This window comes from Beta vulgaris, chromosome 4 (genome assembly GCF_026745355.1).
Source record: "Beta vulgaris subsp. vulgaris cultivar EL10 chromosome 4, EL10.2, whole genome shotgun sequence".
Lineage (NCBI taxonomy): Eukaryota > Viridiplantae > Streptophyta > Magnoliopsida > Caryophyllales > Amaranthaceae > Beta > Beta vulgaris.
The window spans coordinates 23,260,772-23,283,323 of NC_079205.1; the positions used below are offsets into that span (position 1 = coordinate 23,260,772).

The following is a 22,552-nucleotide window of genomic DNA, read 5'->3' on the forward strand; positions in this document are numbered from 1 at the left end:
CTCTTACGAATATCATGAATGGAAACGATTATATTACATGTTCAATATTTTTAATTCCAAGAAAGTCAAGTTTTATATTTTTCATGATTTTTTGTTCATTTTGTACAGTTTCAAGATAACTCAGTTTGTTGATTATATGTTATTTTCTTGATTAGTGACTTGGTGTATTCTCAGTTTGTTGATTCTAAATATCATGCATGATAAGATTAAAATCTTTTCTTCCTTTCTTTTTAATCATTTTCTTACGAATAACATGAATGGAGAAACGACTATGTTATATGTTCAATATTTTTTTTTCAAGAAACTCAAGTTTTATGCAGTTATATACTGTTGTGTGATATTTTGTACGTGGACGAATTCGACATATATCATGTTCAGCAATTAGTGTAGGAACTTAATTCATGTTCTTATTTTTGTTTTATCAGTTCGAGTCTTTAATTTAAGTACTTTCATATACAATTCTTGAGTGATTGAATTTCAATTATTACTCATTTTTTATAGTGTAAATTTATAGTTTAATATAGTATGACATTACTGGACCAATAATTTTATGTATTACGTACACTCAGTTACTCGTATCTTAAACTTCAAGAACAGTGATTAGATGTAATTATCTAAATATTGAAAAAATATTCATGAATGTAGCAAGATATAAAGCAAAAGGAGACAAGATATGGTATTTCTTCACACCAAGGGATATGTTCAACAAGGGGAAGCTTGCAAAGAGAATGACAGTAAATGGATATTGGAAACAAAGAGGAGCTAGTAAGAATATTGAGAATGATTCTGGTAAATTAATTGGTGTTCAGAAAACATTTGTTTACTACAGAGGAAATGCTCCTAATCGTGAAAAGACTTGTTGGCTTATGAAAGAGTTTGAGGCTGATGCTTCTTCCCAACCTGACAAGCGGAAAGGAGTAATGGTATCAATTTCATTCCTTTCTACTAGCATTTGCTCAACTTTACTTGCCCATTTTTTTGTTTTTCAAATCATTATTTCAATCTAGCTACGTAATTATTTGGGATTAGATAGGTATAATCATAAGTATTCAAAATGAAGTATTATATCTCTATTCTCTTTTCATAAGTATCTTTGTGTTTTGCACAACTTCAAATTGTTATACTTTGATTTTTACGTTGTTATCATGCTTCTATTGCATAATAGGAAAGTTGTTATTGTCATGTATTATAACAATAACATGCTTCTCTGTTTTACTTTGTTTAATTTAATTTTGTTTTGGCTGGGGTAGGTATTGGATTATGTACTCTGCAGCATGCACAAAGATGATAAATTAGACAGACGGAAGTCACCAAGAAAACAAGCAGCTGAAGCAGTCAACAACAACACCGGCAATATCAACCACCCATCAAATAACACTATGACCAGCGTTGCCAGCTATGATCAGGAGCAGCACAACCACATTGGCAATCACGAGTTTGCACAGCAGTGCTACTTTCCCAACAACACCGATCAAGAAGTCAGCAGCCTGCAGAATTATGCATCCATGTCAAGCTTGTGGAGTAATGCTAGTCACAATGACAATAACGATCCTCTTGAACAACAGCTTATGGCGATTCCTCAGTCATTTTTAAACCCTCCTTGTTCTATTGATAGTAATGATTATCAACCTTTGCCGAGTTACGATCATTATCCTCCCGAGACAGAGCTCAATGTTGATGTTGAAACATATGACTTTTACTCAGCTGTAGCTCCATATGAGAGGATACATGTGAGTACAAATATAACACCACCATAATGAGATGGCAATAGTATTAGTTTTAGGATAATAGCAGTAAGTCTACTGCTTAAAGTTATTCTAGTATATAAACAGTTTTAGCTGTAAAGATGGTTCTACGAGCAAGTCTACTGATTGCATACGAATTAAAACAGTTGCTTTGGCGCGTGTATGGGTGTTTTTTGCTTGGCTCAAAATAATCAAGCTATAATACAGAAGAAACAAGCTGATGTTTTAGGTGATGCGACGATCATAGCCAAAATCATCCCTCCAACTTGTTCTTCCACCTTGACTTAAGACAGCTAATGTCGAACACCAATATTAGACTTCCACTTTTCAGTTGATCTTTTCTTGTATAGCTAAAACACAAAACAATGGTTGAATTAGCACAGAATCAAAATCAGTTTTTGGAAGCAACATGCTACAAGAAATAAGCGAGAAAGAGGACAAAAATCCTGCAACAGTGTCTCTTTGCTGACCTAAATTAGTAAATTACTCACACTACACAAAAAACCGGATTTTTTAGTGAAGTTGATGATTAAAGCTTGCAATGAAATGAATTAAATTGAATATCATGTTATATTCACAAACGATTCTGTTACAAGTGGACAAGAGTCAAACTCAGATGACAAGCATCATCTAGAAATTTATGAGCAGAAGACTAGAAGTTCCATCCCCTTTCCTTCTTCTCCCTTTGGCTCTGCTTCTTAGCTTCCTTGGTAGCCACTCTTCTACCATTGCCCAACAACACCCTCTGTCCCGCTCTCCCTCGGCTTCCAATTGAAACTCTAACCTTCTCGACTCCTACATTCACGCCTCCTTTCTTAAGGTGTTGCTGCAGGGGAGATTTCATCTTTTTGTGAAGACTTCGCCTCAATACACTATTTAACTTCTTAGCACCATTCTTTGAAGCTATGGGGCTGTACATAACTGCCTCTGGCGAACAGTATTTCTCTACCTCATCTTTATCGACTTCAAAAGCAGGTAAGAGTGGCAGCATTATCGAAGGATGGTGGGCTGTCATTAGTGTGCTTGGTAATGGTATTAGAGAATTTCGCCTTGGATTAGTTGATATAGGAATTCTTTGTGCTGATGGACAAAGAGAAGCTCGGCCTGTTCTCTTTGGCAGCTGAAATAGCTCACCTGTTCCAGGATCATTTTCTTTCTCCAGGGGACCATTACACCTGAGAAAGCTCTCTGGCAGAAGACAAGATGATGGAGTTTTGTGGTGCTTGTGATCAGAAGGAAAATGTGACAGATTTGATGTATCGCTTGTATGGTCACTGGTGTTCTTCATAAGTGCCAGTGGTTTAGCTACCAGAGGTGGCCTCATAGGTGTATCGTTTAGGTCTTCGAACTGTTGCCGCATTTGTTGTTGCTGCTGCTCCGCTATTTTAGTGTCTACATGCTGCCGTGCCAACTTTCTCTCTACCAAAAGCTGGGCTTCAAGTTCCTTAAGCTGGAATATAAGAACTTTTCGTCAGAATTTCAAACTCTCAAATAATCAGAAATGTTTATGCTAGGTTAATAAAATAGATTTCATGTTGTTCTTCACACAAAAAAAAAAAAAAGGGCAGTCAGTTCCACGCTCAAGAAACACACCTTCTCTTGTAGGTTCTTATTTTTCTGGTCTTTTTCTTTAACCTTTGTTTCCAGATTATGAATTGTTTCCTCCATCTTCTTAATTTGCAAATCTTTTAACTTTGCCTCTTGTCTAGTCTTCTCAACCTACAACCAAACTAGAACTCGTTAAAAATTTGACAAAATATTGAAATGGAGAGGTGAATTGTCTGAAATCATTCTAACCAATTGCTTGTATCTCAGAAATTCAGTATTGTCCAATTGCTTCTTTGCTGGACCTAACTCTACTCCCTTCACTCTGCTAGCAAAGTTGAGAGAGCAAATAGTCTCATTCAAGTCATTTTCATTGGGACTGATTTGTAAAAACATAAGCGCCTTTGAGTCTCCTCCTGCATATAAAAAAGGAAGCAAATGTGACCAGAGTTCATCTTCAAATAATGGGGGGTCTTATTTCGTCAATTTCTAAGAACCCAGAAATCAAAAAGATCTCAGGTTACCTAGGGAATCCTGAAGTAGGTGGGTGAGCTTAGAGTTCCTGCAAATGATAAATATGGAAGTCAAAACAGGACCTCATGGACAGCAACTACCCAATTTACATATATAATTCAGAATTAACCTGAAAGGTACATATGGACTTTTGTTTGCCAGAGCAGATACAACATCTCCAAGAGCTGAAAGAGATCGATTAATATTTTGTGCTTCCTTCAGTCTTTCACCTTGGGCTTCTGTCTTAGCTATCCGTTCACTACCTGCTAAATCAACCAACCACAACTTGCTTCTAGTGCATTCCCCATTCAGCAAATTTTCCCCCTTCACCATTACACAGTGTATGCTGCATCGAAAGTTAAGGTATGAGTGTATGACATACCTAGTTGGTTAACAATGCCCCCAGTTAGGAGGGAAAATGAAGCTTAAAAAAGAATTACTGAAGCGAACCAGTGAGATCGGCTACTGTGCTCATTTGCATTAGTAGAACCAACTGCCCTGGCATTACTTCCAGCTTGTAGAACTTCCCAAACCTCACTGATGCTGCTTACAGATGCTTCAACCAATCCAGGAACATGGAGCATTCCTTCACTCGCCTGCCTTATCTCAAGCCTAGAAAATCAAACACATCTACTTGTCAGAATTATTGGAACCAGAGCATGATATATATCCTTTATAATCCACAAAATACTCAATACGCCACATGTTCTTAGTTACTATTATCATCCACAAGTTCAGGCTATAAACAGATGGTAGACAGCGGAGGCTTTTATTAATTTAATTATTACATATCATAATGGGGATAAATTATGAATACTTTGGATGAACTAGCTACTGCAAATTGTTTGACGTTGAAGCAGCCACCCTAGGAGACAATGAGCGATTAGTTGGTTAAGTGATATAGACTAGAGAACATAAATCTTACTAAGGTGCCATTCACGGTTGCTTGCTTGAGTTGAGAATTACAAGAAACTAAGTTAATTCTCTCAGAGCGAACATATCCAACAGCAAAATCTGAAACAACTTCACAAATTACAAGAAAGTTCCTGCTGATCAATTAACCTACCTCTTGGAAGCTACACTAGGCTGAGTCCCACAGGCTAACAAATCTCTTATTTGCTCATTGTAGACTTCCAAGACACTCACACATATTTCATACCGAAATAGCTTCTGCCTCTCACTGATAATATGGAACAGCTCAGCAAGAGTCCTGTAATTGACACCACGAGCATCCTCTGTTCCTTCCATTGTGAAAGTTTTCCCAGTCCCGGTCTGCCCATAAGCAAATATGCAAACATTGTATCCATCTAGTACAGAGGTCGCGAATGGTGCAGTATCCTCAAATACATCAGCTAGTAGAGAATATTTGATAGCAGATAATAAAGGATTAGATTCAGTAGTCATATACAATTGATATGAACTCAATGTGATAATTATAAGTCAAACTACCTTGGTCAGCTTGCGGACTGAAAACAGCATCAAACTTGAACGTCTTTCGTGGATAACCATTAGACCTGATGGTCAGTTCTCCATCTCTAGCAGATTCAAAATCAATTGCTGCTCTAGCTCCCATGGCTGTTTCCTCCGAATTCAAAGGCCTGCAGCGACAGAAAACGCGAATATTACCTGCAAGGGAAGCACAATATAGGTTTCAGTTTTCTACAACAATAAAGTAATTATGAGTCTATTCTCTGTGTTTATATTTCAGCCAATGTCAGACCTTTTAACTCTAGAACTTTGTTGTAGAGTTCTTTTCGCTTCTTGTCCCCTTCACTAATTTTCCTCTTCAGCTCATCATGATAGGAAGCTTGTTGATTTACTATTATCAACGAGGTAAAAATGAGCACAAAACAGTAGGATATGGGGGAAGAAAGAAAGAAGTGAATGTGAATATTTACCCAAGGCTTGAAAAATAGATTTCATATCATCGACATCTCCAAAGCAATCCCTGTACTTCATTGCTTCCTCTGATAGTTTGATTTGGTCCAATTTTAAAACCTGGAATTCAACAAATATATATTAAGGATTGAATAGACTATAGTGGCAACTTGGTCATGATAATTGTTGTTAATACCTTCAATTTTCTCTTTAAACCATTCAAGGAGGAGAGCCATTTGCTCTTTTCTTTGACTTGTCCCTCAACTGCGAATGCTGTGGTATGTAAATGTCAGCAATGTATGTAAGCAAATGCATCTCCGAGTCAGCAATAAATTGAAAGTTCACCATTACCTAACGAACCAACATGCATTGACTTGCGCATGAGCTCATTTTGGAGATCACGCAGGGATTTCCAGGCTTCTTGACACTCATTACTCTTTTCCTCATTCGCCTTCTTAAGCTCTTCTACAGCTTTCCTTGCTTCAAGTAGTTGCTTCTTTTGATAATCATATTCTCCTTGCAACTTCTTGAAATCTCCAGTTACCTCAGACGCATTTGTATCCTGCACAAAAACATTCGTCATACAGCAAAAACCACCTAGTATTGCGGAGTAATAGTGTAATCTATGAGTGAAATATTTACTTCAGCTGGGTGCCAAAATGATGAAAATTTGGAAGACTCCTGGCTACTCCTAGAAGCTTCTGCCTCAACTCCATTTATGCCTTCTTCTAGGGACAGCACAATGGCGGCTGCCCTCTCCGTCTCCACCGAATTCTGCTGAGGAATATCAGGTGAACCAGCACACACAACCAAATCAGGTGAGGTTAGAGAAAACCCCAACATCGACCGACCTGCAATTACTACCAAAAGTTAAATCCTTGACATAAATCCTATTTCTTGGATGCTACTTTCTTACTCAACCATCCCATAATCTAGTGCATGTTTTTTTTACACGGTGAACCTTTGATATCTTCAATTCCTTATTAATAGAAAATATAAAAAGTTGATAGTATGAAACTACATATCGAGGCGAATCAAACAAGATCGCGCATGGGTATGTTATATTGTTATATTGTATATATTGATGAAAATATTTGGTAAAAAGTTTTAAAGTTTAACCCGCCTAAAATGATACAAGCACTATATTAATAAAAAAGAGAAATTTATTCAATACCATTACTAGTATCACCCTTAATCAAATCAGTAAATCGCTGCGGACTAATGATTTCCATGCTTTCATGCAATTCAGTGATTCCTACAATTACAAAAATTCACAATCAATTCATAGTCATCGTTTTCGGCACTCGAATCTGACAGATAATCATGGGTTGTCATCATATACTCTTACACTCTACATTAAAATCAGAGAAAAATACAGAAATCTCTAGAAAATGAGAAAAATTAGAGTACCCAGATGGAGTATCCAACAAATCAATTAAAAAAATTGTAAATACTACATTCTCAAATTCCCAATCTGTAGGGTTTGAGAATTGAGGTAAATTGAAGAAATGAAAGCAAAGTCGGAGATGGGAAAATTAGGGTTTGATTGGTGGAAGCTATTGAAGTTGATTACCGTTAGAAGAGTTTCGTTGTTGGCGAGAAACGTCAGTTAGAAGAAGTGGATCATGCCATTGATTTCGGTCCGCCATTGATAAAAACAAAAACGTGTATTGTTGTTCAAGTGATGGAAGTTGGGGTAGTTTAATTTTAACACAAAAAAAGAGGAAAAGAGAAATGGTTTGAATTTGATTAGGAGGGAGCAAAATCAGAAAAAAGGTGAGATTCAGAGAGGGAAAGTTTAAGTGGGTGATTTTTTGCCAATGATTATGTTAAAGACGAAAAAAAATGTTTAAAGTGGAAATTTCATTTTGGGTGTTTTGGTGATATTTGACCGTTGTGGGTGTTTCAAATTCAAATTTTTACTACTTGAGAAATTTTACCACAGAGAAGACTTTGGATCCTCCATATAGTCATGACGGTGCAAACCGGGAAACTTGTTTGTTGACCCATAAAGAATCCGGATCCTCCATATAGTCAAAACAATTCGAAAGAAAACCCAAAAAATCTGAACAATTCCAACAGAAAATAAGAACAACCCCAACAAAAAATCACAACAAAAATCATACCACAAAAATCAAACATACCCATAAAAATTGAACAATACAACAAATCCAAAAAAAATCCACAAGAAAAAGAGAGTTCAAGAGTGAGAAAGAGAGACCATATGACGAAGACCAACTTTGAGATTCATCCACATTGAACATATCTTGTGCTAAAAACCTAAAAAACGAATTTTTGGGTTTGAAACTTTTAGATTCAAATCGAAAAATTCGATTTTTGGGTTTGAACATGTTCTTTTTCCAATTTGAATGATTTCGGATGTTTTTCCAAAAAAAAAAACGAAATCGTAAACCATAAATGGTTCAAACCCACAAAATAATGATCCCATTAACTCGAAAAAAACAGAAATAAGCGAATTTGTGGTAAATTTTGGTAGAAATTGGTGAACAAATGAGGAAGATCTGGGAAGAAAGAGTAACGGAGGAGAGAGAAAAAAAATTGGGTTAGGGTTCTTGAGTTCTTCAGTAGATATGTCAAATGTCCAACTTCAGTTAGGGATTTCAGACCTATAGCATGGTGTTCTGTGATCTATAAGGTCATAACAAAGTTGATATGTTCAAGACTTAGCAAGGTCTTACCAGAGGTGGTATCTCAAACCCACGGTGCATTCATCAATGGTAGGAGTATTATAAATAATATTCTACTATGTCAAGACCTTGTGAAGAGATTTGGGAAGTCTAAGGAACCAAGTCAAGGGTATGCTTATGATGGTAGATTTGAAAAAAGCATATGATTCTATATATAGAGTGGAAATTTGTGAATGATTTACTGAAAGCTTTGAATTTCCCTCCACATTTTATCACCTGTGTGATGTAATGCATCACCACTCCAAAGCCACCTTGCTTATAAATGGCTCTACTCTACTAAAGGTTTGTTTTAGCTAGGAAGGGACTTAGACAAGGGGAACCCCATGTCCCCCTTAATATGTGTCTTGTCTATGGACTATCTAAACAAGAATCCTTAGCTACATTGGTGAACTAAGAGATTTAAGTTCTTAACAATAAGAATTTGAAGATCAATCATTTGTGTTTTGCAAATTATTTGCTCTTGTTCTGTAAAGGGGAGGCTATATCTGCATATCTTCTTATACAAGGGCTCAAATTGTTTACAGAGACCTCTGGTCTCCAAGCTAATAACAATAAATCAGCTTTTTACAACACCGCTATGGATGTTGCTGAAGTAGCAAGGATTGAATAGTTTTCAGGTTTTAAGCATGAAAGGTTGCCTTTCAGATATCTTGGGGTTCCCATTAACTCTAAGAATCTAAAAACTAGTGAATGTGATGCTTTGGTGGACAAAATGACTTGGAGAATTAAATTCTGGAGCAACAGACATCTTTCCTTTGCTGGAAGAGCTCAACTGATTAACTCAATTCTGCTTAGCATCCACAGTTATTGGGCTTCTACTTTCATTCTCCCTAGTTCAATTTTGGATGTTATAAACTCAATATGTAGGCATTTTCTATGGAGTGGGAAAGCTATAGGAGAGAAAGCATGGTATGTTAATTGGTCTAATGTTTGTAATCACAAGAAGGTGGGTTTAGACTTCAAAAGTATCAAGGAATGGAACAAGGCTGCAATTGGCAAGTTAGTATGGCATATATGAAGCAAAAAGGATGAACTGGGTTCATGATGTTTATGTTAAGAATAGCAACTGGTGGGAATGGCAAGCCCAATTAGGAGCAAGCTGGATCATCAAGCATCTATGTAGGGAAAGAATGAGCTGCATCATTTAAGAATGTCTTAGAGAAGCCATCATCACAATTATTCCATCAATAATGTGTATGCCATGCTCATCAATGAAAAGCCTGGAGTACCTTGGGCTTATACAGTGTGTAACAAAATGAGTTTACCCAAGCATATATTCAATGCTTGAATTGGCATTCAATCAAGACTTAGAACAAAAGATACATCAGTTCAATGTCTGCCCTGATGACAAATGTTGTTTATGTGAGACTGATACAGAAAGTCATTGTCACATGTTTTTCAAGTGTGTTTACAGCAAGGCCTTGCTTAAGCTCTTGCTCAATTGGGTTGGTGTTAGTTACACAGACAAAAGTAATCAGTTGTGGTTTGGCTGGATTAGAAGAAGGTATACAAGGTCAAAAATGAGAAAGAATGTTCTTTGTATTGTGATTGCAGCTGCAATTTATCAGACTTGAAAGGCTGAGAATGAAGCTTACTAGTCTTCAAAGGTGTATAGAATAGATAGCGTTGTAAAGGATACACAAAGTACAGTCAAACATAGAGTAAGTGTATGTAAATCCACTAAGTGGAGCAGCAGAGACCGCACACGGGTGGATGGGTTGTAAATGTGATTCTTTTATTTGGCCTTTTGTGGCCTGCTTAGTTCAGTCCTTTTTCTGAGGAATTAGGTTGTATAAAGTTTTTTGGTGGATATACACTTACTTACTTACCAAAAATAAATTTAATATTGGACTGGTGGTACAAAGTGTCACATAGATATGAGAGAGAGATAGCGCACACATAGGAAATTGGGAAATTATGGTGGGGAAAACTAAAACAGGATTTGAAGAGATCAAATCATATAACGGGACATTAAAAAACTAGAAAAAACAAAAGTCAACACATGAAACTGACATAAGGTAGTTGTCAACAACAAACTGATAAAAGTAAGGTAGTTTGGGACAACAATTTTTTTTATAAGGTAGTTTCTCGCAATAACTTGAAAGTTAAAGGTAGTTTCGGACAAAAAAGTCCTAATATATATAATTCATTATTTATTGGTAAATGTATTTATAAGATACATATGTAAAAGCTAAATTTTTAACATAATTACGTATAGACTAAGATATATCATCCAAGAAAAAAAAAACACAAACTTATATATTATACTCCCATACCAAGCTTGCTTAGTTATAGGTGGTGGGGAACTCACCTTGTGACTTTGAGGTCACAAGTTCGAATCCCACTATCTACTTGTGCTTGGGAGTAGGGATTCCCTTATATCCATCCTTATTCACAAGTATTGACCTGTGTAGCTGCGTTGGCTGACCTGCAAGAGATGTTAGTCCATTGGGGTCCTTCTTCTTAGCAAAGAGGTTCCTATTGGGACCCCCAAAAAAAAAATATATATATATATAGGGTTGGGTTCTAGTGAGAACCCTCTTATGGTGAGAACCACTTAAAATGAGCAAAAATTTCCTAAAATGAGCAAAAAAAAGTAACAAATGAAAGGAAACATAAAAGGAGTATAAAACATTAAGTTATCAAAAACGTAAAATGTACAAAAATGTCAAAGAAGAAAAACGTAAAATGAGCATAAAAAAGTTCAATGAGAAAAAAAAGTAAAATCAGCAAAATGTAAAATAGGCAAAAACATTGATAAATGAGCACAAAATTGTTAAATGGGCAAAACCATAAAATAAGTGAAACAAAAAATGAGCAAAAATGTTATGAAATGATCAAAATCTTCGTAATATGAGGAAAAATGAGTGGTTCTCACGGTTCTCACCATAAGGGTGGTTCTCATATGAACTTAAACCTATATATATATATATATATGTATATATATATATATATATATATATATATATATATACATATATTATATATACATATATATTATATATATATACATATATATATATATGTATATATATATATATATATTACATACACATATATATATTATATATATATATATTAATATATATATATAATATAATATATTATATATATGTATGTATATATAAATATATATATATATATATGTATATATATGTATATATATGTATATATATGTATATATATGTATATATATATGTATATATATGTATATATATATACTATAATATTTTACACATAAGATATACTCCCTCCGTTTCTTTTTAGTAGTTATACTTTACCTTTTCATACTTGTCAATGTGCATGTTTGAACGTTAATATCTCTAATTCGCATTTGTAAAAATTATAAAAGTTTATATTCTAAAAGTACTTATCGAGATTCAAACAAGATCCTATATGGCTATATTTTTTCTTACCCATTAATTAAAAATGCTTGTCAAATATAATTGGGTGAATAGTATCAAAACTCAAAGTCTAACCATTACAATAAAGAAACAAAGGTAGTACTTTTCAAAGAGATAGCAAGGTGAAGTTATTTGAGCTTGGATGTAGTCATTGTACTCTTCAAGTAGGTGGGGATTTGTATGCCTTAGTGTTTTGAATGCATAGTAGTTAAAATCTACAACCTCAATATTATATATTTCTTCAAGAAATTTAATTGTTTTTCTTGCTGCATTTTGTTGTGAATGACCTAGTTGTGTAGATGATAATCTAAAAAATCTTAGACGTCGGGGAGCGTTTGGAATCCATAACAAGATCGACATATGCTTCTATTTTATCATGAATTACCGCATGAATACCAAAATCTGCATGTGGTAGCATGAACTGCATTAATATATTATTTAATATTATTTAGATATTTACCTCTACTACCCAATGTGGTTCTTCCATTGACACTGAAATAGAAAAACAGAGTATTTGTAATCCCCCTTAAGTTTATGAATTTTATGAATACAATTTAATGTATATTATATATATTTTAATGTTTAAATGATTTACTTCTTAAAAGATTGGCTATTTGAAAGTCAAAAGAATTATTTAATGATTTTTAGTAATCAAATATTTTATTTAGTCATACTTTAAAATTATTTAAATAGTTTAAACATCTTTGGATTTAGTAACTATAGCTTTAGACAACGTCTGAAGTAGTATGAGTTGCAGTACATAGTGATAGCACATGGCTTTTGTTGGGATAGGATTGGTCATTGTGCCCTTTTTTTAAGAGGTTCCTGGATATCGTAGGTCAAGGGAGTATGAGTCGCGTTCGTACTTCGTCTTCTAAATTGAAGACATGGTTTGGTTTGGACAACTCTTTCCATTGCATATTCCATCAAAATTAATTAACTTATCAGTTGTGGAGTCAAATTCTATAAAAGTAGTGAACTATATATGTTATTATATTATTATTTATCCCTGTTTAGTGTTTATTGGTATCATGTTAGGTTTTATATTTATTTACTATATATGTATTATTCAACTCTGTTGATTATGTGCTTTATGTGGATGTGTTGATTATCGTCCATTTCAGGTTTGAAGATGATGTATCCTGATTTCGGAAAGTCGTGGAAAGCTTGTGTTGACTTTGTTATATTATAGTTGACTTTTACTTTTATATTTGAGTTTTGACTTTTGTTAGTTTGACTTTGGTTCGACTTTTGGAGTTGACATTTGGTTGAACAAGTTTTTTTTTCAAAGTTATTTATTATTAGGAAAATGATATACATAGCCCTTAGGGCTACGTATAAGAAACTTAAAATGGAAATAAAAACGTGAATCAAGCATATATTACCACAAATGATGTATAATTTTGTCTTGAATTCTTAAATTGTATCCATTTTAAGAAATGTATTTAATGCTTATCCTTAGCCCTAAGGGCTACATATAACATTACCCTTATTATTATTATTTTCGCTGCAAAATTCTGAATAAGCCGATACGTTATTACACGGGCGATAATGCTTTGATGATTCTCTAAGTTTTATATTGAAAAGGTATTTTGAAAAATAGAAAATTGTTGTGGTGTTACATTGTTAATCAGTTAACCATAAGCAAGTACTCCCTCCGTTTCCTAAAGATCTTCCTTGTTACTATGCCTACAGATACCAAGGAGGATCCATTTGTGTAGGGTGGGTAAAGTAGGAGAGAGAAAGGGATTAAGATAAATAAACAAATAAAAAGGAGTTAAAGTAGGAGAGAGAAATGGAGTAAAATTGAATTAATAATGTAATGGTGGACCATATGATAGGGACATGAGAGGGTAAAAGGGAAAAAAAATTCCAAATAAGGAATAAAGTAAAAGAGGGGAGATCTTTTGGAAACACACTTAAACGGAAAGAGGGAAGATCTTTAGGAAACGGAGGGAGTATTTAATTTCTTTAGAAATAAAATATGTGAACTATATGAATGTATTCTTATGATATAAGGCTCAAACTATTGTAGTATTGATGCCTTTTTTTTGTATTTATAGATTACAAAAATAAATCGTAAAGGGTAGACAATGTACAAAATTGTGATAGTAATTCTTTGATTTAGATAAGAGTAGTTTCTTTTTTTTATCCACATGATGCGTTAGTAGTTAAGGCGATAGATTGAAATTCCATCCAAATGAATCATGATGGGTTGGTTTGAATAATTTTTAGTTTGAGCAATAAAACTTGTGCACTGCCTGTCTGATTTAATTTAGGAAGATTTTTTTTTTTTAAAAAAAAAAATCTTGTTTGTTAACCGGGAATAGTTGTTCCATATACGTATTTGCCACTTAAATTGGTGAAGAGTGAAGACCCATCATACCAATAAAAAAAATATTTCTCCAACTATTCATTCTCTTTCTGCTCTCTGTGTATAATTTCAGTACTTTTCTAACTATTCTTTCTCTATCTCCTCTCCCTAAAAATCTACAACCTATATTTTGAAGGAACCTAGTTCATATTTGAAGGAACCCAGTTCATCCAAGTATGCAATATACAATAACAAAATCAAGCGTTTCAAGTCTTAAGCAGCAGATCTAATTTGCGAACAACATCAAAGAAATACATGCAACAGTAGATTTTCAAGTCAACGTCAAAAAATAACATCAAAAAATCAAGCATTTCAATTCAAGTCTTAAGCAGCAGTCGATTTTGTAACAAAGAAAGATAATTTCTTAAATCATGGATTTCAGTAATTTCTCTATGATCCCAAAATTGTAACCAAAAAGTATAATACAATTTCAGTTTTTTTTCCCTTGTCTAACTTCTAAATTATGATTTCACAAATTGATATTTAAAAATTTTCATCATTTTAATTTTTCTCTTTTCTAAATGTTCACACTTTGAGTTTCAATTATATTTGAAATGAAATTTTAAATTTTCATATACAATATGATTTTGCATGAAATGATCATTTTAATTATTCTCCTATTCTAAATTTTAACACTTTGAGTTTCAATTATATTTGAAATGAAATTTTAAATTTTTCATACATAAACTGATTTCGCATGAAATGGTCATTTTTACTTTTTCTCCTTTTCTAAATTTTAACACTTTGAGTTTCAATTATATTTGAAATGAAATTTTAAGTTTTTATACACAATCTAATTTCGCATGAAATGGTCATTTTTAATTTTTCTCCTTTTCTAAATTTTAACACTTTGAGTTCCAATTATATTTGAAATGAAATTTAAAATTTTTCATACACAATCTGATTTCGCAAATTAATGTTACTTTTTTTTTCGAAAATAGATTTTTGCAAAAGTTGTTCACGAAAAGGTTTGATATTGTTTTGTTTTTCAAAATTTATTTCTGAATATGGATATTTTGCAAAAGTTTTGGGCAAAAATTTTATATTGGAATTTCTTAAAGAAAGAACTAAATTTGTAAATTTTTCATCAATGTCATAAATGAATCAAATTTCATACACATTTTGTTTTCTTATTTTATATAAAAATGAATCAAATTTAAGTCTAATTATATAAAAACCCTTTTTCAACTAATTGTTATTATCTCCATTTTTTTAACTACATAACAGTTGACTAATGTGAAATAACTTTGAAGATTAAAAGAATTATGTACCTGTTTGAAAGTTCGCAAATCGCCGATGGACGAATGTGTGATATCATTGTGATATCATTGACAAATGTTTCTTTGCTAAGAATTAATGTTTTTAGGAAAAATTGTGAAATAGTACCTTTTGTAGCACTGGCTTTGTGAACTAGTACCTTTATTGTTTTTTTTTTGTCAACTAGTACCTTTAAGTTGTGAAATATTTTATTTGCAGTACCTTTACTAAATTTTCCGGGCAAAACAGTCAACATTCCGACGTTGACTCCTGATTTCCCACCAAATTTGGCCTTTTTTTTTGCTTCTGAAGGAGCGTGTTCTCACTCTCCTCTTTTAACTCCATTTCCCCCCCAATTTCCCACTCTTTCATCTCCCATCTTTACTTTCTCACCAACCTCTATTCATTTTCAGTAAATTTTCTCTCTCTTATCACATTCTCTCTCCTCTCTGTCTCTTTCTTCCTTTGGATTGTTCTGGTAAGCTGAGTCATCGTCCTTCTGTGGAAAGTTACTGCATTTGGTCTTTGTGGACCACAAAACAGCGAATCTAAACAAAGGTACTTTTTTTCCCTTTTGTGCATCTTTATCTGTAATTCATTCTTTATTTAACTGGGTAAATTACATTGATTAGTGTGTTGATGAATAATTAAACAATGTAGTATAAAAAAACTGAACTTTGTGTATTATCTTAATGCCCTAAATTTATGATGTGCAAATACTATATTTGATGTTTATTAAATTATGAAAATACTTAATTTGTCACAAAATGAGGACAAAATTGGAGTCTATTAGACAAAGACCTAACCTTGGTAGGCCTGCTAACTTGAAAATTTGGTATGGGGTTTTTTTTGTGGAAACTAAAAGGGGTAACAAACTGATATATGATGGTGATGGGGTTTCAATATATATTAAGGAAAGGGAAGAGAATATTTGTTACTGGAAAATCTCACATCATAAGGAATGATTTGGGGTTCCCAAATGTGGGTGTCATTTGGTATAGGAGGAAGGGGTTAAGTTTAGACAAAGGGCTTAAACAATACAAGAATGATGCTTGCCTTGCTGAATTATTGGAGACAAGGGATCAGAATAATATGGTCACAATTTGGGTTGAACATTGGCCTCATGATGATGATAGTAGTGGAGATGAGGATCAGGGGAATGGTGATGATGAGTACCATGGTAGTGATGAAAATGAGGACTCAGGGAATAATGCAGATGGTGGGGATGGTGGGGATGGTGGGGAAGGAGATGAAAGTGATGATGATGACAGTGTTGATGACCCAAGTTTTGTGGTGGATAGGAGGGATATGGACATGGATGTTGCTGACACTTTGGGCCACCAAGAAGGATATAGTTTGGACATGGAATTTGGTTGGGATGAGAATGATATCCTAGTTGGAGTTAATGGGCCCATTGCTGAACCCTCACATAAAGCCCAAGAAAAACCTAGAAGACCTAAACTTCCAGTCAGAAGGAATATAGCAGATGGGGGGCCTCAAAGTCTTCAAAAAGCAAAGACAATACACAAGATGATGTTCTGTATACTGAGGAAGTTGATGAGGACAGACGAAGCCCAGATATGTTCTCTGAAAATGTATCCCAGAGGATAAATACAGAAAATATTAGGCATGATGATGGTGTAATTGGTGAAGCTAGTGAGCAGCAACAAAGAGCAACAACTGAGCAGCCATCCCAGGTGGGAAGACCTGAACCAGAAGGGGAGGAGCAGTTCATTATCCCAACTAATGATGATTTAAATGAAGACTCAGCAGAGGAGGGGAGCTTGAGAGGAAGTGATGAAGAAGCTGATGACTATGGAACATTCAACCCAGAGGTTGATTTCAAGAAACCAGTGGAGTTAAAGCTTGGCTTGAAGTTTCCTTCAAACAATGTTCTGAGGAAAGCAATCAGGTATCATGCTGTGAAACATGGGTATGATTATTACTTTTTGCATAATAACAAGGATAGAATCACTTTGTATTGCAAGTATAGATGTAACTGTGAATGGAAAGCTTCTAAGAGAGTGATGTGCACTTGTACATTAAAAAGAAAGTGTACTTTTAAAATTCATGCAAGAAAAATGAGGGGTGAGGAGACATTTCAGATTAGGAGTTTAAGGCTAAAGCATGCTTGTGGTTTTCAGAATGCTAACAGTAAAGCAACTTGTGCTTTTATAGCTGAGCACTTTATAGATGCATTTAGGGATGATCCTAAAATGAGTATTCAAGCTTTCATACTTAGAATTCAAAGGGAACTAGGGGTTGATGTGCAGTACTATAAAGCATATTATGCTAGGCAAATGGCTTTGGAGCACATACATGGAAGTGCAGCTGACCAATACCATAAGGTTTGGGATTATGCAGCTGCTATCCAAAAGTACAACCCTGGTTCTTCTGCTTATGTTTGTGTAAGTAACATAGAGAGGCCACCTGTTATGTTTGAGAGGTTGTACATCTGTTTACAACCTTGCAAAGAGGGATTCATACAAGGGTGTAGGCATATTTTGGGTGTAGATGGATGTCATTTGAGAGGGACTTTTCCAGGGATTTGTTTGGCTGCTGTGGGTAAGGATGGGAACAACAATTTGTTCCCAGTGGCCTGGGCTATAGTGGAGGCAGAGAATAAGGCACTTGGCAGTGGTTTCTGGAGCTCTTGGTGAAAGATCTTGGCTCTATTACAGAGCATGTTACCTGGTTGCATGAGAAGGATGATCTGGCTTTCATGTCAGATAGGCAGAACGTGAGTGTACATCTTCAAATATGGCTATATTGTTCTTCTACTATGTTATGCTTCACTAACTTATACTACTTGATGTAGGGTTTGCTTAATGTCTTCTCAAAGGTCATTCCTGATGCTGAAGTCAGGTATTGCTGTAGGCATATATGGGCCAATTTTAAATTGGCCCATCCAGGAGAGGCATTTAGGCTATGCTTTTGGAAAGCAGCTAGGGCTTCCACTAAGGTATATTTAGGGTAGTGGATCTTTTCCTAATTAGGTATATTTTGCATTTGATGTTCATAAGGTCTGATATGGGTGTGGTGTTTGTTACATTTGTGCAGGAAGTGTTTGAGGCTCAAATGGAGTCAATCAAGATGCTATCCAAGGATGCATTTAATTATTTGAGCAAGATCCCACCCAAGCATTGGAGCAGACATGCCTTTTCAACCAAGACCAAGTCAGCCATGATCCTCAATAATTGTTGTGAGTCATTCAATAATGTGATTAGGGATGCAAGAGCACAACCTATCCTAACTATGATGGAGTGGATAAGACGATATGTAATGAAGAGGTGTTGTGAGAAAAGGGATGGATTGGAGAAGTATGAAGGTAAGATCATGCCTGCTGCTTTGAAGCAACTAGAAGTTGCACAACACATTGCAAGGAACTGTTTTGAGACTAAGTCCCATGTTGACAAGTTTGAGGTTAAGCATGGTGATGATAATATGTGGTGGATCTTAAGGGATACTTGTGGCTGCTTTAGATGGGATGTTAGTGGCATTCCATGTTGCCATGCCTTTAGGTGCATCATGAGAAATAGGGCTGATCCAGAGGACTATGTCCATCAAGCCTACAGCAAGGAGGCATTTAGGCTCACCTATGCTCCTAATTCAACCCTATGCCTGGGATGAGGCAGTGGGAGAAGACACCTCATGTCAGACCAGAGCCACCCCCATTTAGGAAGCTACCTGGAAGGCCTTCTAAGAAGAAGAGAGTGAAGGAGGCAGGGGAAGGGGAGCTTGAGAATGTTTCACAATTGGTTGTGAAGAAAAGAAAACCATTCCAGTGCTCCAACTGTAGGAACTATGGCCATAACAAGAAGAAATGCACAAATGATCCTGCACCCCCACCCCCCCCTAAGAAGACTGGAAGGCCTCCCAAAACCGGTTCTTTCAGGATGAAGAAGCAGCCTAAGAGGGGTGCACAAGTAGCAGAGGATCAGGAGAGCCAACAAGTCCCTGAAACAGAAGGACCACCTCTCTCACAACCTTGATGGAAGTGCACCAATCTGAGATGTTTTAATTGGTTTTTTTTGTTTGCTCTAAACTCATTATGTTGAACAATTAGTATGTTTTTTTTTTTTGCATTGTAATGGTCCCATGATTGTAATGACTGCTGATCCTCATTGTTCTTATTAGAATGCAAAAATGAAATCTTTTTGAACAATCATGTGTGCTTCTTATTTACTGATTGCAATACAAAGTTCAACAACTGAAATCTTACAACAATGCTTTTATGGAGAATGTTCAAAAACCATTTTCATTGATCATTCTTAGGCTTGTTTCTAGTGCCACATACAATAAAGTAGTGAAAATTTGTGGACTTTTTTCTACTGCCACATACAAAGCAACACCTACAACATCGAACACTAACATGCTAAAAACTAAGTAGAATGTCAATCTTCATCTAATACTTCATACAAAAGAGTGAAATAACTAGTATAACAACAACAATTACAAATGCCTTAGATTTTGGAGCCACCCTAATAACATGCTTAGGTCCATCATTCATACCCCCTGACCTTAGCTCTTCAATTTCACTAATCATCATCAATTTATCCTCCTGATGCCTACTAATTTCCCTCTTCAGTAGTGTATTCTGAGATTTCAGAATTTGCTTCTCCAACACCAATTGATTGATGGTGTCCTTCTGCCATTCAGTCGAACCTTGGTCCACCCAATCAAAAAGCTCACAGCCCATGTGCCCACTCTCCTTGTCATAAAATTTGCATGCTATAAATTTCCTCCCTGGATTATCAACAGTCCACGATCTTTTTTCAGCAACTGGGACTCCACATCCACACTTCCTAGTACGTTTGGCTGAGGAAGATCCAGACTTTGAAGAAGACATTATTCTATAAGATTAAAAAAACAAAAAATTAGCCCTAATTTTCCAAAAATAAAACGAAAAGGAATTAATTAACATACCTTTGAAATTGAAGAAGACCGAAATTGGAATTCAATTTCCAAGAGTTGAATTCTCTTTCACAAGGTGAAATTTAGGGTGAGAATGGGAGAGTTTTGAGTATAGTGGTCAAGGTTTTTGTTTTTGGGGAAAGGGATTGAGTTAAATGGGAGTAATATTTTAGGCGAGTGGGAGAGAGTGGTTTTAAGATTAGATGTGTGACTCACGCGCAAAATTTGGTGGGAAATCAGGAGTCAACGTCGGAATGTTGACTGTTTTGCCCAGAAAATTTAGTAAAGGTACTGCAAATAAAAGATTTCACAACTTAAAGGTACTAGTTGACAAAAAAAAAAAACAATAAAGGTACTAGTTCACAAAATCAGTGCTACAAAAAGTACTATTTCACAATTTTCCCATGTTTTTATACTATAAATTCGACAGAGTAGTTAACAGTAGCAACTGATTGAACGTTAATTCTTTTTACACATGAAGAACAAACTAAAACATTGTTGTAGAAAAGGAAGTTATTTCTTCGCTATCATGTCTGCCTCTGCAACATTGTTACGTCGAACTTTAGTAATGCAACAGCGGGGGAGATCGTTGGCTAGAGTTTGTATCTTCTCAATAGTCCAAATGAGATATATCTGCGGGCTAACATTATCTTGCAAGGCTTTCACAAGGTTAATTGAGTCTGTAAACATATTGATAAAAAAAAAAGACACGAGATGGTTCAAAAATGACATGAGATACGTCAATAATGACATAAAAATGAGTAATAATGATGAGAAAAATAAAGAGTTGATAAATAATAATGAAATAAGAGAAAATGATACAACACTTTGGTGAAAAATGACTTAGAAGGAAGTCAAAATGACATAGAAGTGAGAATAAAGGACACAGAACTGAGTAATAATGACATAGAACTGATTTTGATAAACAAATGTCATAGAATTCAATTATTTATTTATTTATTTTAATAATGACATGAAAGAGTTTTATAAATGACATGAAAATAATTTATAAGAAATGACACGAGAAAGCTCCAAAACGACATGAAGTACGTCAATATTGACATAAAAATGAGTAATAATGATATGAAACACTCGTATTAGTTCACTTGTATGAGATGTTACACAATAAGTTATGGAGTAACATGTAACATGAGCCTAACTCGCTCGCAAACTATTCAAGATAGTTTCAAAATTTTATAAGGCCGATTATAGTAAAACTCGATTCAAAAAGTTTGTGAAAAGGCTCGAAATATGTTTTACTTATATTATTTTCCATACTATAGAAATTAAATGAAAAGTTATACTTAACCTTTGCACAATACTTGTGAAAAACACAAAATAAGTAATCATAACCGAGTTATATAATATATCTAATATAATTTTTTTACCTTAAGTTGAGTTTTAAGGTAAATTGGACTATAAAATTTAAGCTCAAAAAAGCTTGAGGCTCGACTCGAATTCGAGTAAAAGTGTTACGAGTTTAGACGAACAATCCCAAGCTCGATCTCGGTTCAGCTGGTTAACACCTCTAGCTACAAGTAGAGATAAAATCTTAAAATCTATTAGAAAAAAGTTCACAAACATTAATGATTTTTTTTTTTTTTTGGACATTGGAGAAACGTACAGAAAACTAATACATAACTAAATGGGGGCCATTGGAATTTGTCCCCGGCAGACATGATTAGCCAGGTCATGGGCCATCTGAACTTGTGGTCGAGTAACCTTCGTAATCCGACACCATTGAAATTGTTGGCCCAGGTATCGAATGTCATTGAGAGTCCAAGCGATCGAAATCGGTTGTGTGACCTGGTGAAGTAAACTCCGGACTAATAACTCAGAGTCCGTATATATCATGATGTGATGATAACCTCGTGCGTGAGCCCAAATCAAGGCCCCAGACAAGCCTGTGCTTCAGCAACCAGAGCGGAGGAGGCACGAATGCAACTTCCTTGCCCCTCCCGAGCGTTGGTGGTAGCATGATCAACCACCCATGCAATGCCAGCCAAAGGAGACGACGCCGCCCAGGAGCCATCCACTTGGATATGTAACTGTGTGGCCCCGTAGAAAGATGCCCCAAAATGTGCGTTAAGGAACCCTGGAGGACCAGGAGTCTCACGCAGAGAGCGAGGTTGTGGAAGAGGAGTGGCCAGAAAGGTGAGGTGTTGCTGAAGGTCGTGGTCCGCTAGAGAGCGTAGTAAATCTAAATCTGGTACT

At 35.1% G+C, this 22,552-nt stretch overlaps 3 protein-coding genes across 4 annotated transcripts; 1 reads left to right on the forward strand and 2 right to left on the reverse strand.

Annotated features, from left to right (window-relative positions):
* The first annotated feature begins 635 nt into the window (after positions 1–635).
* LOC125496561 (NAC domain-containing protein 1-like) lies at positions 636–1,757 on the forward strand. Its single transcript, XM_048642061.1, has 2 exons — positions 636–923; positions 1,251–1,757. The coding sequence occupies exons 1-2, from the start codon at positions 636–638 to the stop codon at positions 1,755–1,757; spliced, it is 795 nt and encodes a 264-aa protein (XP_048498018.1).
* A 517-nt stretch (positions 1,758–2,274) lies between these two features.
* On the reverse strand, positions 2,275–7,500 carry LOC104907586 (kinesin-like protein KIN-14Q). Of its 2 annotated transcripts, XM_010696537.4 has the most exons (15): positions 7,255–7,500; positions 6,856–6,936; positions 6,324–6,532; positions 6,033–6,243; positions 5,878–5,954; positions 5,702–5,801; positions 5,524–5,622; positions 5,253–5,429; positions 4,870–5,155; positions 4,254–4,415; positions 3,934–4,149; positions 3,815–3,852; positions 3,543–3,706; positions 3,339–3,464; positions 2,275–3,195 (listed from the first exon to the last, which is right to left on the reverse strand). In XM_010696537.4, exons 1-15 carry the CDS (start codon positions 7,328–7,330, stop codon positions 2,398–2,400), a joined length of 2,820 nt encoding a protein of 939 aa, XP_010694839.2. In that variant the 5' UTR covers positions 7,331–7,500; the 3' UTR covers positions 2,275–2,397. The 2 variants fall into 2 exon arrangements, with proteins under 2 accessions (XP_010694839.2, XP_048498912.1); XM_048642955.2 differs by lacking the exon at positions 6,856–6,936.
* A 12,329-nt stretch (positions 7,501–19,829) lies between these two features.
* Positions 19,830–20,273, reverse strand: LOC125496562 (uncharacterized). The gene has a single exon (XM_048642062.1). It carries the CDS (start codon positions 20,271–20,273, stop codon positions 19,830–19,832), a length of 444 nt encoding a protein of 147 aa, XP_048498019.1.
* Positions 20,274–22,552: the final 2,279 nt, after the last annotated feature.

Bases quoted from the DNA above. Each gene is read 5' to 3' on its own strand.
- LOC125496562 (XM_048642062.1), bottom strand. From the start codon at position 20,273: ATGTCTTCTTCAAAGTCTGGATCTTCCTCAGCCAAACGTACTAGGAAG.
- LOC125496561 (XM_048642061.1), top strand. From the start codon at position 636: ATGAATGTAGCAAGATATAAAGCAAAAGGAGACAAGATATGGTATTTC. The intron at 924-1,250 runs GTATCAATTTCA...TGGCTGGGGTAG, and splicing joins ACAAGCGGAAAGGAGTAATG to GTATTGGATTATGTACTCTG.
- LOC104907586 (XM_010696537.4), bottom strand. From the start codon at position 7,330: ATGGCGGACCGAAATCAATGGCATGATCCACTTCTTCTAACTGACGTT. The intron at 6,244-6,323 runs GTAAATATTTCA...GTTTTTGTGCAG, and splicing joins CATTTTGGCACCCAGCTGAA to GATACAAATGCGTCTGAGGT. The intron at 3,853-3,933 runs GTTAATTCTGAA...TATCATTTGCAG, and splicing joins AGTCCATATGTACCTTTCAG to GAACTCTAAGCTCACCCACC.